At 32.1% G+C, this 16652-nt stretch overlaps 1 protein-coding gene across 1 annotated transcript; it reads left to right on the top strand.

Moving 5' to 3' along the window:
• The first annotated feature begins 2017 nt into the window (after nt 1-2017).
• LOC111692132 lies at nt 2018-14831 on the top strand. Its single transcript, XM_023455895.1, has 3 exons — nt 2018-2191; nt 2972-3326; nt 14635-14831. The coding sequence occupies exons 1-3, from the start codon at nt 2018-2020 to the stop codon at nt 14829-14831; spliced, it is 726 nt and encodes a 241-aa protein (XP_023311663.1).
• The last annotated feature ends 1821 nt before the right edge of the window (nt 14832-16652 follow it).

Genomic DNA, 16652 nt, shown 5'->3' with positions numbered 1-16652 from the left:
CCACCAATAAGATAAAAACAGAAACTTCTGGATCCAAGAAATGGGCGTGTCGAAGTGAGGTGTCGAATTCAGAAGAGATCTCCGAAAAAAGGGCAATTTCTCCTTGGATTCCACACAGGGTAGTTTTTTAAATTTTAGAGTCTCGGGTTAATTTAATAATGGATAAAGTCTTTCCAAATTTTGCCATGAATTCGCGTTAGGTTCCCTGAATCTCGGATTGCGTTATCGCGTGTAGATTAATCCATAATGTTTGTTCGAATACGCTGTGTCTCCGTTATTTTCTTGTTCTTTCAACTTAAGTGTTACCCTATACAACCAACCACTGGATTACATTCTACATGAGCGACGTACGGTAAGTGTGTGAAATTCATTCTCTGAACGTACATTTCTAAGTTCCCACGTATTAATTAATGTGTAGATGATAATGATAAACGCCCTTTCGAGAAGTAAATGGTAAACTCTTTGCAAGTTAATATCGTTATGATACTGCTTATAACGGTAGATGGTTAAATAAAGAAATAACCCCTCCGGTTACAATCGTGTGGACGTTTGTCGGCAACTCCTTGAACAATCCAATGAAGAAGAAACATTCATTGAAAATATCACAACGGGAGATGAAAGCTGGGTTTACAGCTACGACATTGAAACAAAAGTTTAATCATCGTAATGGATTGGCAAAGGATCTCCACGTCTCAAAAAAGCACGTCACTCTCGATCGATGTCAAAATGATGCTCACTGTTTTTTCGACCCTAATGGAGTTGTGCATTTTAAATTCTCGCGTCAAGGAGTTTTATAATAGTTATGGTAAAAAAAACGCAAAAAGAGACCAGAGTTGTGACGAAACAACTCATAGTTCTTGCACCCTGGCAATGTGTCCGTACAATCAACTTTGTCAATTCATCAGTTCTGTTCCAAAAATCAGATTATTGTCCTCCCTCATCCCCTTTTTCTTATTTCCGAAATTAAAAGCAGCGCTGAAGGGACGCTGGAATACCACTGGGAAAAGTGTGTGGAGGAAAGTAGTACTTTGGAGACAAGAACCAATAAATGTATAAAATTAATAATACTCATACTCATACTCATTTTATTGATACAGTTATAGTACATAGGTCACTAATCATGAATTAACAAAGTTAGATAAAATAGCTTGTTAGTACTTAAAATAGTAGTTAGTTGTTAAAATGAAATAAAATAAAATTATGGATAGTGCTACGCAATAATTGTTAGGAGTTAGGAGAGAATAATAACTTTAAAAAAATAAAGTTCGGTTATTTTCTGAATAGACCTCGTATTCGAATATATTATTAAATTAAATTACCTATTATTCACTACGAAAATATACAACGTCAATGTTTCTAGACATTCCTGTTTAGTTCTGGTTTCTTGATCCAATTTTGGAATAATTAAAGTTATGTAGGAAACAAACTGTAGGAAAGTTCTAATTTATTGAAAAATTATAATAAGTACCTGAGAAAATTATGTATTAACAGTTTAATTTTAATTCAAGAAATCTAGGGCTCACAACCCCACTTTCAATAATGCGATTTTAATAAAAAACAACTTTTGAAAGAGTTGATATAAAAACTGAGAGACTCGTAAAGTTGGGTTTCGACTTTGCGAGGCTGCCACGCGAGGGAGCCTCGCGCGGCAGCCTCAGGCAGCAGCCGCGCAAGGTTGCCTCAAGTATAATTTCAAAGGTTCGAGGCAAGCCTCGCGAAGCAAGGGTGAGCCATTCTGCCATCCAGTTAGTGCGAGGCAACAATGACACCTACATGTGGTAGTGCGGCGATGGCGTTTATTTTAATTCACACAATTTTGAAAAAGAAGAAAAAGCAACGACAGAGACCGCGTTGGTGGATGAAATATCTATTTAAAAGTAATTTGCATTACGGTAATGGATTATTAGAAGACATGACGTTTGAATCAGTTGAAGATACTGTTAAAAATTTTGTACGTATGTCAATGTGTGATTTCGAATCATTAATAAGTTTAAAAACGAAAAAAACTAATACATATATGAGAGAAGCGATTACTGTTAAAGAAAGACTTGCTATCACATTAAGATATTTAGCTACTGTAGATTCATATACAAGTTTACAATATATTTTTCGTGTGTCAAAACAATCAATATCGAGAATTGTTCCAGAAGTTTGCGATGCAATTATTGAAGCATTGCATGATTATGTAGAGGTAAGTTGATAAAGACAAATTATATTTTATAAGTTTATTAGTTAGTTATTATAAAGTTAAAAACTCGGTAGTATTTTTAGTAATGGTCTCTATATCAGTACTGTCTTGCCTATAGGGTGAATACTGTGAAATAGATGAAAGATTGCGAATTGTTTCAGCCGTCGAAGTTTCTGCAGGTGATTGTATATTATATTCTGGAGATGAATACGTAGGAGTTGAAGTAGCTATAGATGTCGAATTTTGTGCAGGTGAACAGGTATATGTTGAAGATGCATATTTATTATATAAGTACCCTACATTTGGAGACACTAGCCTCCCCATATCGGCTTCAAAAATAATATTATTGGAGGCTTGTTTTACAATAGAAAGTGTTCTGACATCATATTTTCTTAGTTCGTTTGCTATATGTTGACCATATATGCTATATGGATCCATATTACCTACATCGGCACTCTTTTGTAAGAGTTCAAAGGCTCTTTTTAACATAGGATCTTCAGTTGTTGATTTAGATGTGGTACGCTTTTTTGTCGTCAATTCATTCGGAGGCATACTACCTAAACGTCTTTTATTCGTTTTAATATGTTCAGTAGAGCTAGGTTCTAACATAATTTCTTCAGGTTTTTGGGAGTTCTGTCTGAGATTCATTAGTTGTTTGAGAATCCTTGGCAATTTGAAAATTGTCTTGCGAGGATTCCCCCAGTTCCTGCAACAAAAATAAAATGTATTCACATACTTTTATTTTCTCGAAATAATTAATGATATTTTAATTTTTCCTTGCAGTTACCTTCAACTGAGGAAGAATGGTTAGCTGTTGCCAAAGAATTTGAAGAGAAATGGAATTTTCCATGGAACAGCGGTACAGAGTATTATAATTATAAAAACTTCTTCAGCATTGTTTTGTTTGCTTTCGTAGACGCTAACTATAATTTTATGTACGTCGATATTGGATGCCAAGGATGGATATCTGATGGCGGAGTGTTCAAAAATACTAATTTGTATAGAAAACTTGAAAGAAATGAACTTAATATTCCAGCACCATGTCCCTTGCAGGTTCCATATCTACCAGAGGGGCCGTACATGTTACTAGGTGACAAAGCATTTTCATTAAATGAATATACTATGAAACCATTCGAAGGTACTCCAGAAAAGGGATCAGTTGAAAGAATATTCAATTATCGCCTTTCTAGAGCACGTAGAGTTGTTGAAAATGCGTTTGGAATTGTGAGTGCTGTCTTTCGTGTTCTGAGAAAGCCGATAATGTTACAACCAGAGAAAGCATCGAAAGTTGTATTAACAACCATATACTTACACAATTTTTTACGCAAACGGTCAAGTTCATGTAACACGTATACCGCCTGGGACTTTCGATATAGAAAAAGATGGCCATATTCTACCCGGTAGATGGAGGATAGAACAAGAAATACCATTGCGGTCCATTCGTAATGTCCCTCGAAGAACATCACAAGTTAAAAATACACGTTTACATTTGGCAACACATTTTACTACAAATGGCGCAATACCTTGGCAAAATAATTATTAAATAGGAAGTAAACTTACCGTTGTAGATGTTGTATCCAGTGTCTGGCTAGGATCGTTACGGTCAGATAAAATATCAAACCACTCAAATGCAAACGATTTAGGTACATAAACACTGTCTCTCCCTGTAATACAAATAAAATGTTTAGTTATTTTTATAATTGTGCTGCTTTCACATATTAAATAAATTTATCAAACATGCTGCTTTTATGAAAAACAAATACATACCTGAACCTGTTATTTGACTTTGTTTCTGTCTTGACTTTTCCCGTCGGTAAGTACCCATCAGTGATTTCATTTTAGCTTTTAGTTCACCTGCAGGTATTTGAATAATATTTTGTATTTCAGTCCAGCAATCTTCGCGGACTCTCTTATTAAAATAATGTTTGTGTTGTGGATCCCATAAGGCAAGATAAGGATTTTTATATAAGTCAATTAAAAGTCGACATTTTTCATTATCCATTTTTTAACGGAACAGAAAACTAAACGCGCTAGGCACATAAAACAAATACTTGACTATTTACGGTCCAAACGAAGTGAGCTGCTCGCAGCGAGGCGCCTTTGAGCAGAATAGAAAACCGACTAATCTCGGCTCACCCTGCGGAAGCCTCACGTCGCGGCAATAATCGGTGCGAGGCAGGTATCCACAGTGCGAGTCCCGCCTCGCGAGGCTGCCTCGCGCGGCAGCCTCGCAATGTGGATACCCAGCTTAAGGATAAGCCGAATTCAAGTATAAAATAAACCATTCCATTTAAAAAAATCATAAATTTGGCTTCCATTAAAAATTTTGAAATGTAAATCTTAAGGCCCTGGACAACTTTTCTGAATATTGTTTTCAAAAAGGAATTTACTGAAATGTGTAACACTATTGAGACATCCTGTATGTCGATAAATTATTATTTAGTGCCAGAATGAAGAGAACCTCATTAGTTAGGGAGATAGTTAGATGCCATCTAATCTTTTAATACGTCAGATCAACAGACATTTCCTACCCTAGGTTAGCCACAGAGTTGGGTTAACCATTTCCTTAAAAATTGTTCCGCCGCCATTGCTTAAGCTTGCTACTTTTAGGTCGAATTTTTGAAGCATTTAATCATTTAAGTAACAACAGAAGTCGCAAATTAGTGACATTAGATTTGCCCTACAATTTGTCCCTGTCTGAATAATTGAAGTTAATAGAGTACAAGCTTCATATTGTTTTTTGTAACTAAAATAAATGTAGGTAATATAAACATTAACGAGCTGCTTCTGAATAATCTTCTTTTAATTAAGTAATTCAATTTTTCAATTTTATTATTAATTCAAAATTTTATTTCAAATACTTTTTATTATTTTGTCTTTCGGAGGAAGTTTTTAACTACTAAATGATAACTGTTATAGTTTTTATACAGATTGCGGCAAAATTTCTTTTAAGGTTAATTGTGGCTGTAACTTACGAGCGAAATGATATGAAAGAATTGTTAACTTGAAAAAAAAAATAAAATTTATTATTTGTGGAAAGTTGTGTATTTATACAGGATGTTTGTAAATAAGTGTGAAATATTTTAGGGGGTGAGTGCCGAAGTTATTTTGTGAAAAATTGTTCATTTAAACGTAAATATGCTTCGTTTCCAAGATACAGTTTAAATTTTAATTTTTTATTTATTTTTATTTATTATTTCAAGGAATTTTAAAGATATTGATTCGCAATTTGATGGTTGTATTTTATTTAGAATTACTGACAGCAACCTTCTACATAATGTTTCAATAGAAATTAAAAATACACAATAAAATATGTTTTATTTTTTCTTCAAAAACGGTGCATCCTACGAAAAAAATTGAAGAGACCAATTTCATACAGAATTGATGGCGGACTTCTAAAAAAATATAAAATGGGAAAAAGTCAGTGGCGTACCATTTTTTTTATTGAAAAAGTTTATTGCATTCTCGCACGAACGCCACTGGTGGAAGTAGAAATATTCGGATCACCCCAAAAAATGCACATTTATCCCTCCAAATCGTTTTTCAAATTTCGAGCAATACTTTAAAACTCTGAAATTATTAATAAAAATAAATAAAAAATTAAAATTTAAACACTCGGGATCTTGGAAACGAAATTTATTTGAACTTTTTTCACAAAATAATTCCCCTAAAATATTTCGCACTTATTTACAAACACCCTATATGTGAAATGTTACGTTTAAAGGAAGTCCTTGGATTCAGTGAAAGATAACGTGCCTTGATTACCTCGATGCCATGGCCCCGATTTATGTGTCCCTACTGTTTCCTGTGAGGCCAGCTTAAAGATAGAGTTTTCGCTGATAATACTCAAATCTTACAAGATCTAATAACAAACACAAAAGCACAAGCAAAGATGACTGGTATTTAAAAGACACACATTATGCAAGCAAATAAACATTTTTCATATTAACGGTTTTTTGTTTCACTTTATTCGTAACTTTTGCCACATCCTTTATATATCACTAACCTCTCTATTTATTGTATATCGACATTGTCTAACCAAACAGAATTATTTCATCGGTTCCACAAAAGGTTCCATTATTCCTATTTTTTCTTCTGTTTGTCTCCATTGATTGAATTTGACTTGAACTACTTCAGTCCACACTAGTCTTCAATTTTTAAAATTATTAACGGAAGTTTATTACCATTCTATATGAAACGCTTGCAATGTTCGCAATAAAGAAAGCGCCCCATTTTCTATAAAGCTAAGCTGATCAATAAAGTGAAATGTGGAAAGATGAAAAAAAGTACAACATACATTTCTTTTAAAATCTCTGTTTTGATTGTCAACAGATCCTTAAGTATACAAAATATTTGTTTAATATTTAAAAGGTAAACTGAAAACCTCAAAAAATATCTTCTAAACTTCCACAGTCAATATGCCGTTTAAGAATTTTTTTATCTGAATCTATGTATATTAGTATTTAATATTTTCAGAAAATACACGACAATGCCTTATGCTACTATTATTACACTAGATGATTTCATTATTTTGTAAAAATAATGTACAGGGTTTTCCATCGAATACGATCACCTATTTTTTAAAAAAAAGTTTTATGATCCTTTAAGGGCTCACTTCTAGAAAAAATATTTTGGAATTTAAGGGGTGAATTTTAGGGTCGCGTATTCTAAATAAGAAAATACCTCAGCCGTTGTCAGACAAACATATAATACTGTCTCTACAGACGGTATCTAACGCAAAATACCTAAACTACAATATTTAAGGAATGTCAGAATTAGAGTAAAATAAATAACAATCGGCCGAAATTCAATTGAAGATTATGAGTTTGGTCCTTACTTGAGTCGTCTTCTTCATGCATTGGTTCGTCACGTATGTCGCCATGACGTGGGACGTATGAGGAAATTGGTTCATTGGTAGCACGAGCACCACGTTGGGCGCCATGTCGTGGAATATGGGGTTGGCTATAAGCAGTTCACAGTTCACAGTTCAAGATTTGTATTTGAGGGATCCAAAAATTCATTTTAAAAAAAATAATTGAACATATGTAGCTTCTAGATTCTAGATCAAGTTAGGTTTCCTTCTTTTTTAATGAAACATCTTATATCTTCGTCATATCACTATCGTTAAATTTAAATTAAACTGCAAGGGGATGAAATCAACAACTTGAACATGTTTCAAAGTTTCAACAGTTTTTTTAAATATATTTCTATTCAATTCTTTATTTTCTCTGTATTTAATACAGGGTGAGTCAGTTTTTTTAGGTAGGATTTTAACAGTTGATAGAGATTCATTTTTTAATAAGAAAAGTTCCTATAAACGTAGGTCTTAGAACGCTTCGTTTCTGAGGTATAGGGTGTTGAAAACAAACTTTTTAAAAGAATTTTTCTTAATATCTCTAACAGGCCAACATATATTGAACTGATATTTGGTATTAATAACACATTAGTTATGGTGAATAAAACAAAGACATCTGTTATCCATTTCACACACCAGTGACGTGCCTGAGGTGGGTTATTGCCCCTTTTAAAAAATAATTCGTACGCCCGTGAATTTTTCTGGAAAATAACATCATTTCTAAATTTTTTAATCAATTCTGAACAAAACAGATCTCTTTCAATTTTTTATAAAATTAACGGTTTTTGGTTAAATTCATTTGGCATGAAACTGTTCCAAAGATATTGGTACTTAATACATTTGTGAATTAATAAGAAAAATATGATGTGCACTGAAAATCAACAAAAACGATTGAATGAATAATAACAGTTGATAGAGAATCATTTTTTAATAAGAAAAGTTCCTATAAACATAGGTCTTAAAACGCCTCGTTTGTGAGATATAGGGTGTAGAAAACAAAAATTTTTAAGAATTTTTCTTAATATCTCTAAAAGACCAACAGATATTAAACTGAAATTTGGCATGAAAAAACAAAACACAGAACTTAAAAAAAAGAACTAATTGACACACACGTTACACATCGTTTTTGCTGATTTTCAGGGTACATCATATTTTTCTTATTAATTCACAAATGTATTAGGTACCAATATCGTTGGAATAGTTTCATGCCAAATGAATTTAACCAAAAACCGTTAATTTTATAAAAAATTGAAAGAGATCTGATTTGTTCAGAATCAGAATTGATTAAAAAATTTAGAAATGATGTTATTTTCCAGAAAAATTCACGCGCGTACGAATTATTTTTTTAAAGGGGGCAGTAACCCACCTCAGGCACGTCACTGGTGTGTGAAATGGATAACAGATATCTTTGTTTTATTCACAATAACTGATGTGTTCTGAATACCAAATTACAATATATGTTGGTCTTTTAGAGATAATAAGAAAAATTCTTAAAAAAAAGTTTGTTTTCAACACCCAATATCTCACAAACGAAGTGTTCTAAAACCTACGTTTATAGGAACTTTTCTTATTAAAAAATGATTCTCTATCAACAGTTAAAGTCCTACTACAAAAAACTGACTCACCCTGTAGATTAGACTATCGTTATTATCGATGTAAATTAAAAAGCCTTATTTAGTAAATAAATACTTACGAGTATATTACCTTTATATTTTTTAAATTCAGTAACTTACAAATTTCATTAATATAAAGTAATACAGGACGCTCCTTTAAAAAAGTCGCTAATGCAATGTTCAATTACTTTTATTTAATTTTTTTAAATATCATAAATCAAAAATAATAATGGAAGAGTCACTGATGGAAATGATGATGAAGGCAATGAAGGCTGATATGGAGATGGGTCAGGATAAATTAATGACAAGACAGGATGCATGAAGATCTGATATGAAGATAGCCATAGGACGAATTCAAAAGTGATAAATCAATTACAAGATATTACAAAAGATGGCATGAAGAAACAATTAGGTGAACAGGCCGGTAGGTTAAATAACATTATCATTGTTGTTCTATAGTAATTAAATTTAGTAACAAATAACTGTACTTCCATCTAGGCAACAGAATTTGTCACAAAAAAGACTCTTTTGTAACTAGTAGGATAATATGTATAATACTCTGAATTTATAACTGCGTATTATTCAAGAAGAAGATTTCCCTACTTGTATGGTGATGGATTGAACCGCACCAAACATCAAGAGAGATATAGATAACCTGTTCGAAAACATGGATAACCGACTTGGAAGTGTAGATAACTGATTGGGAAACATGGAGAGCATATTTTTTAGATTTTATTTTGGATAATTATTTGTTACAACTGATTACTGAGTATTAGTGTGATGTTATCCAATACTAGTTGGGACGTGTAGCTCATTGAGTAGTTGTTTCCCTTAGTACCAGCAGTTAGCAATCTTGTCTGTGAGGTTGGATATCTTTTGCATACCTAGATTTTTGGTGTCGAAGAACATTGTTTAACTTAATTTGATAAGATTTTTTTTTAATTATTCTTTTGAATTTATTTGAATTAGCCTTTAAAAATAAATAAAAAGATGTGAATTTTTACAAATACGTATATTGCAGTGCTTTGTGTTACTTGTTACAAAGCGTGATATTTTCTACGTAATTGAAAATTCTGAGATCGTATTATGTCTTATAAATCCTGTCTCATAGGCGATTACTGCTATTAAGAAAACTGGAATGAATACCTACCCAAATCGAAAGACGCTTAATTGCCCATTATTCTCAATACAACAATATAAAACGTATCCAATTACGCACAAAATACTGAAAATTGGCATTTTACGAGAATTACTTTTCTTAATACATCCTTTACTATCTACCTACAGTGTGTCCAGAAATTCCGTTCCCATACTTGTGTGATTCTACACATGAGACATGAAAAAAGGTTCATATGAACAGAAGTCCTAAAATTCGTCATAAGGGACCTATGGCTATTCAAAGATGCCAATGAGAATGGGTTTTAGTTACAGCTTATTTTTTTGAAGTTGGCACTATACAGGGTAATTCAGAACTTATCCGAAAAATAATTGGGAATGTACAAATATTGTAATGCAAAGAAAAGTTAATATACGCATTCTACTTTAAAATAAACTTGAAGAAAGATAGATCTGAGCAAAGTTTTTAAAATGAATAAAATTTTGTTACACTAATTTTGAAGACGAATTGCGGTACTTGGTAAATAAAATGGGATGGGTTTAATCAGTTGCATGAATGATGTGTCCTTGCCCATACCCTTTATTTTGATGAGTACAGCAAACTCACCCCCATTAAAGCAGATCAAAAATTACACTACATTAAAAAATATTCTTATTTGTTAAACAGTTTGTCGAAACACTTATGGATACATTTTATAAGAACAAAGATAAAAACATTTTCTAATATTAGGTAACTATTGTATCACTTATGGACGCAATACATTTTATCAAAAACAAAATTAAAAACTTATTCTGGGGTCAGGTAACTGCTGCCATAACGTAATTGGTCAAGTCAATGGCAAATTAAATTCCACTGTTGGTAACTAAGGGGTTGATATTGAACCTGGTTACAGGTTTAGCATGTGCAATATAGCTTCACTGACATTTGCGTCTTACTCATTATGGGAACGTTGCAGATCAGTTAAGGAAATGGATTTTCCTGCAGGTATAGAGAGCTCCTTTTATTATTTAAATATTTATTCATCCCCTTTCTAGAATTGGAAATAACTTAACAAGATATCACTTACTACTGCTTCATCTGAAACTGTCAAAGATGGTTCTGGTGTTTTTTTCACTACCTTCAGACGATTTGGTACGTTACCCCATGACTTAAAAGCCACTTTAATACTTACAGATATTCTTGACTTGATTTCTCCAAGAAACCTGTTTATAAGTCGTGGAAACACCATCTTTTGTAAACTTACGCTTTGAGGATCAGTTAAAATAGTAACTTATTTTAGAAAAAAGGTACAATTTTCTCACAATCCTTTTATTTTTAAAATACTACGGGTTTCGAGATCAAACTTTACAACTCAGCTCCAGGTCTTACAAGGCTAAAATATGGGTCCGCTGAATTTGTCTTAAGAATCTATGACCAAATTTTGTTGCAAGAATTTCCGGACACCCTGTATAATAATATTTTTTTCTAAAAATATGCGAGATTATGTTTAATTTTAATTTTATAGAAGTTAAATTGTTTTATTTTATTCACCTATTTAATAATTATTAATTTTTACAAATATAGACCATTTGATTTTTTTGAATTATTTCTTAAGTTTTACCTTTCTTAAAAACTGTTAAATTTAAACATAATAAATATAAATTACAAAATAAAACTTTTTTTATATACAATACTTATATATCACAATTGCAGGAAAATTCAACCATATAATATATCCAAAACATTAGAATTTTGTCAACAAGATAAATTCCACTTTTTAAAAAAAAAAAATTAAAGTTAAATAATTTAATAATTTGAAGTTAAAATTATTCTTTATGTTGTTTTGGTAGGAGCAAATTATGCCACATCTAGCGCGTGGCAAAGATGCGTGGCAATTACAGGTAGAAATACAAATTTTATATGTAGTTCCTCATAGGCATGTATAACTTTATGGTTGAAGTGGAAACTTAAATTGTCTGGAAGAAGGACCTTCCAATCTATTTTTCCAGGAAACAATAATTGTCAAAAAATGTTCCTCAAAATTTTCTCCATCAAACCATCCCGACTTTGTTTTCCTATATCTGGTTCAAACGGGTCCTCTTTCAGTCCATATTGTCCAAATGTGCTCTCGTTTGTTTACGACATAACAAGATAATATTCTCCCAATAGCAGAAATCGTAAACATTACTGATACGAGTTCATATTTCTCTGTCCACCTCTAAATAACATTCTTTTACCCAGGGTTATCAGAGAAATTCGTCTCATCCAAAATTCATTATATTTGAAGATGGAATATTTTTAGAGACCTATAGAAATGGAAACAATTAGATATTATTTCCTTTACTCTCATCGCTACTCTAGTTCTATTCTTCTAGTTACATTATATTATGACATTTTCTAACTTTTTTGAAAATTCCTATTCCACGTATCTAATGACAGATTATTATCTTTAAATTATGGTATGGTGCATCCACAGGATATTCCTTAATAATAAGCCTTATATCCGGAGCATCTAGCTGCATACCCTCATTTGTACATGTACATGTTATTATGTAATTCGTTAAAAAACATATATTTTATTATTAGTTCTCGCATTTTTTTACTTTATTTTGAAGGTATTAAGCCATTTCAAAGAAATTCAAATATTTTTTTAAATTTGATCAAAAAAGAGTTTTAATTAGAATAGAATAATTCCTCTAAATACTCAACTGTCAGTAACTAACAACTGAAAAATTTAAATCAATTTTTCTCTGAAACGATCATTTCATCGACATGAAACAATTTTTACAGTAAACAAAGTGATGCTTCTCTTCACAGAATATCTGCAAAAAAAAATGTTTTACAAAGAAACAAGACTGTTTCAAGTATTGTTCGCGACCTCTCTATTTTACGTAAAAAAAATAGTATTCATATTTGGCCGCCTCAAAGAATCCCCCGCACTAGATTTCATTGAAATATCTTAAGAAGTTGATAGCAGATAATGGAACTATTGATCTTTTTAGGTAATATAGTAACGTAATCTCAATAGGTTTATTTCGAGGAATTTAGTATGGCCCATTCAATTCCTGACTTCATGTATAGTTAATTCATCTTTTTATTTCATAGAGAAGACATGGTTTAGGTACTTAACATTTATATTAAGAATATATAATATATTTTTTTATAAAAGTAAAAAATAGCGACATCAATAACATCATGAATTGCAAACCTATGAAATCTTAAAATAATGAGGTACTTCTGAAGTGACTATAAAAATATCTCAAATATTGCAATTTTAATTCTAATAATGCATATACCAAAAAAGTGGGTTTAATTTTACACATCCCAAGCAAAAAACATAAGACTTTTTATTTAAAATAAAAAAGTTTTCGTGGTCCAACTTGAGATAAATAGCCGGATATAAAATGGAACACTCAGTATATAATTCTTGAATTTTTTCCACTTAACAGATAACATTTCCATCTCAAACTGTAACATCTCATACGAAATTGCTAAAATCGAAGTTAAGATTTTTGTATAACCTAGCATTTTTTTATACAAATATCAATATAGGAACTCTGGAAACACTGATTCGAGACATACCGTACGCCACATGTTTTAAACTAAAAATATTGTTTTAAAAATGCAGTCAAGATTTTCTATTTACAATAATTAACTTTCAGAAAACTTAAAATATTTTAGTTATAATTCTCGTGATCGACACTCTAAACATTTTTACATGACAGGGCAGTCAGTTTTAATACTTCCAACTGTTAGATATGGTTGGTTATAGTTGTTTAGTTTAAATGTTGACAAAAATTATCTGTAATAGTATTTCTATCAGTTACATTTAAAGTTACATTCAGGATTATATTTTAAACAAGCTTTATTTCTGAAGTGCAATTGTTCAAACTGCTTTGTGTAGAAATCAACTGACTAAACTGCAAGGAAGTTGAATTGCCAATATACCTACTTCTATAACGCTACAAATATGCTGGAGGAAAAACATTCAAATCGTATATTAATCAGACAGGACATATCGTACCTAACAATAGGTGAAGTAATTTTGATTGTTAGAAAATTTTAAGCTGTAAAAAATTAAGAGTAAGAATTAAGTAATATTATGATTGAGTGTATAATTACAATATTACATCAAGTTTAGAGAAAATAAAGTACTGGCTAATGAGGAAAAAAGAGATATTCATAGTATTCATATACTATTGCTTATGACTAATGGACTCTTTTTATACCACTAGATCACTGTATAAAATTCGCCAATAATCCAGGAAAATTAAGTAACATAAATTAACCTTTTTAAACCATCACCACCACCGCCAATAGAAGTAGGTACTATAAATTTCAACTTATATAATCCTTTTTTGGAATAATCATAAATTTATGACACTACGTAATATGTAAACCCAGTTAAGTAATAAGTTACTGGCTTAACGTTAAAGCAGATAAAAGAGCTATAAATTTTTCCATTATTCGACTTTATTTACTAAGTAAGTCCGTCATGTAAAATGTACTTGGCGCTGTAGAAGTTTTCTAAAAAGCGGTCGACCGTGTTCAGTATATCAAGAGTTAGTTATTAATGATGCAGCTTGTATTTTGTGCTTTAAAGATTTTATCGAAAGTTGTGCTATTTTCCCACTGTATTAAATGGACATGAAAAAGTGAATAATAGCACATCATCAAACAATTATTACACGAAGAATGCCTCAATCTACAAATTAAAAAGATTGTGCCTGGGGTTCATAAATTCAACTTCCGTGTAAGATAGTCACCAAGAATCACACCAAGTAGTTTTGCATGTCCTTGTGTGATTAAAGATATTAAATTTCAAATTTTAATTTAATAAAAACATATTTGTGCGCATACTTACAGTGCGATGGTTTTTTAGGCTTTATATCGTGGCCTCTGTACTTGGTCGTCGCCAGTTACAGGATTAACTTTTATTTCTCTCCAAATGCTTCACCGCAACTGAAGAGGACTCAGCGGGTTCCGTCTCTTACAATTAGAGCCAGTAATAACCAAAATGAAATCAAGACGGGCCTAAGGGTTCTAATAGCAGGTCCACCCCTACAGAGCCTAGCCTGAGAACAACAAGAGCAGGCCTAAGATTCCTACCTAAGGTAAAGGAAGTGAGAGGTATTTCTGTAACTGGCGGCCACCAGGTATTCAGCCCACGGTATAACAATCCCAAAAACCATGGTAGTTTAAATAGCACGGGCTGTGAAAGTTTTAAAACCACTTGTGCTATTTCAATGTTTTCTTCAGAAAATAAAGAAAGATAGATTCAATTATAGGCAGGCGCATATAGACAATGGTAAATAACGTACTACAAAAAGGTATTATAAGTGGAAACAGATCATTAACATATGCAATGAAAAGTAATGGCCCCAACATGGACACCTGTGGAACTCCAAGATACACATATTCATAACCTGGATATGAGTTATTTAAATGAACAACTTGTCTACGATTACTTAGGAAAGATTGAATTAGTGTCAACGGTACACCTTGAATGCCATAAAAAGATAATTTCCTTATGAGAGTATCATGTGAAATACAGAGGAAAACCTTTGTCAGGTGTATTCAAAGTATTGAAGTTTGAAAAACATTTTTTTTGTCATTACAAAATAAAAACAGCAAAACAGTTTGATATAAAGTTGGACTGCAACTTTAATTCTTTTATTGTCTTAAAACCATTTTTTTGAATTAAATGTAAAAATATCGATATAATATATAATTCTTGTTGCTATATTAGATTAAAAAGCTTATAATTCCAATGGGAATTTTGCCATTTCTAAAATAAATAGATTTGTTAATGTAATCATTTTTTAAAGAAGCTCCTTTTTTATATTCAGGATTTTTATTATAAAAAAACTTTTGTACAACTTATTTTACATACAGGGTGTTAAAAAAAGAGTGTAAAATATTTCAGGAGGTAATAGTATGAACCAAAATAAGCAGAAAAATCGTAATAAACATGGATCCGCAAAGTAACGGTTGCGGAGATATGGACCACTATTCGTTTTTCAAACATTTTATATTATTAGGAATAAACCGACAAAGGAAGCTTTTAACAAACAAAAAACAAAGTTACAGAAGATGTTCAAAGTGCCCTCCGTCCATTTCCAAGCAGGCACGACATCTTCGTCTCAACGATATTCGAACTCTTTCGAAAACACCTTGGTTTGGATTTCTTGATACTTTTGATTCATCCGTAGCTGCAGCTCTTCCAAGCTATTTACAGGAGTACCATACACTAATGTCTTCAAATTTCCCCAAACAAAGAAATCTAGAGGGTTCAGATCAGACGATCTTGGAGGCCATAAAACAGGTCCGGTCCTTCCTACCCATCTATGTGGAAAAGTTTGGTGTAAATGCTGTCTAACGGCCATGGAAAAATGAGCTGGAGCACCATCATGCTGGAACCACATTTGTTGCCTCTGATTCAAAGGAATGTCTTCCAAAAACTCATACAGTGTGTTCTGCAGAAAGTTGAGCGCCTGTTAATCGGTTTGGTAAAACAACAGGACCTAGAAACCTGTCACCTACAATACCCATCCAAATGTTTAATGAAAAACGTGCCTGATGTCCAGATTATATTAGAGCATGAGGATTTTCGTCGGCCCAAATATGCGTATTGTGAAAATTAAACACTCCATTTCTTGTGAACCCGGCCTCATCAGTAAAAAGAATGTTTGCAAGAAAACGAGGGTCTTCAGCATCATGACGTAGAAACCAGCGGCAAAAAACCAAACGTGCTTGATAATCATTTATTGGATTTAAGGTCTGTACTCGTTGCACATAGTATGGATAAAGCAGTTGCTCGTGAAGGATTCTCTAAACAAGAGGACCACTAATTCCTACCTCTGCTGATATTCTCCGCACACTCGTACCTGGATTCTGCTC

The sequence above is a fragment of the Anoplophora glabripennis genome, unplaced genomic scaffold (genome assembly GCF_000390285.2).
Source record: "Anoplophora glabripennis isolate ALB-LARVAE unplaced genomic scaffold, Agla_2.0 scaffold897, whole genome shotgun sequence".
Taxonomy (NCBI): Eukaryota; Metazoa; Arthropoda; class Insecta; order Coleoptera; family Cerambycidae; genus Anoplophora; species Anoplophora glabripennis.
Note: the sequence above shows the minus strand (reverse complement) of the source record. Positions and strands in the feature narration are given on the sequence as shown.

What these genes read in the sequence shown, in the direction of transcription:
- LOC111692132 (XM_023455895.1), top strand. Translation starts at nt 2,018, where the DNA reads ATGAGAGAAGCGATTACTGTTAAAGAAAGACTTGCTATCACATTAAGA. An exon ending in CATTGCATGATTATGTAGAG is followed by an intron (nt 2,192 to 2,971) that starts GTAAGTTGATAA and finishes TTTTCCTTGCAG; the next exon opens with TTACCTTCAACTGAGGAAGA. An exon ending in TACTATGAAACCATTCGAAG is followed by an intron (nt 3,327 to 14,634) that starts GTACTCCAGAAA and finishes ATGGTTTTTTAG; the next exon opens with GCTTTATATCGTGGCCTCTG.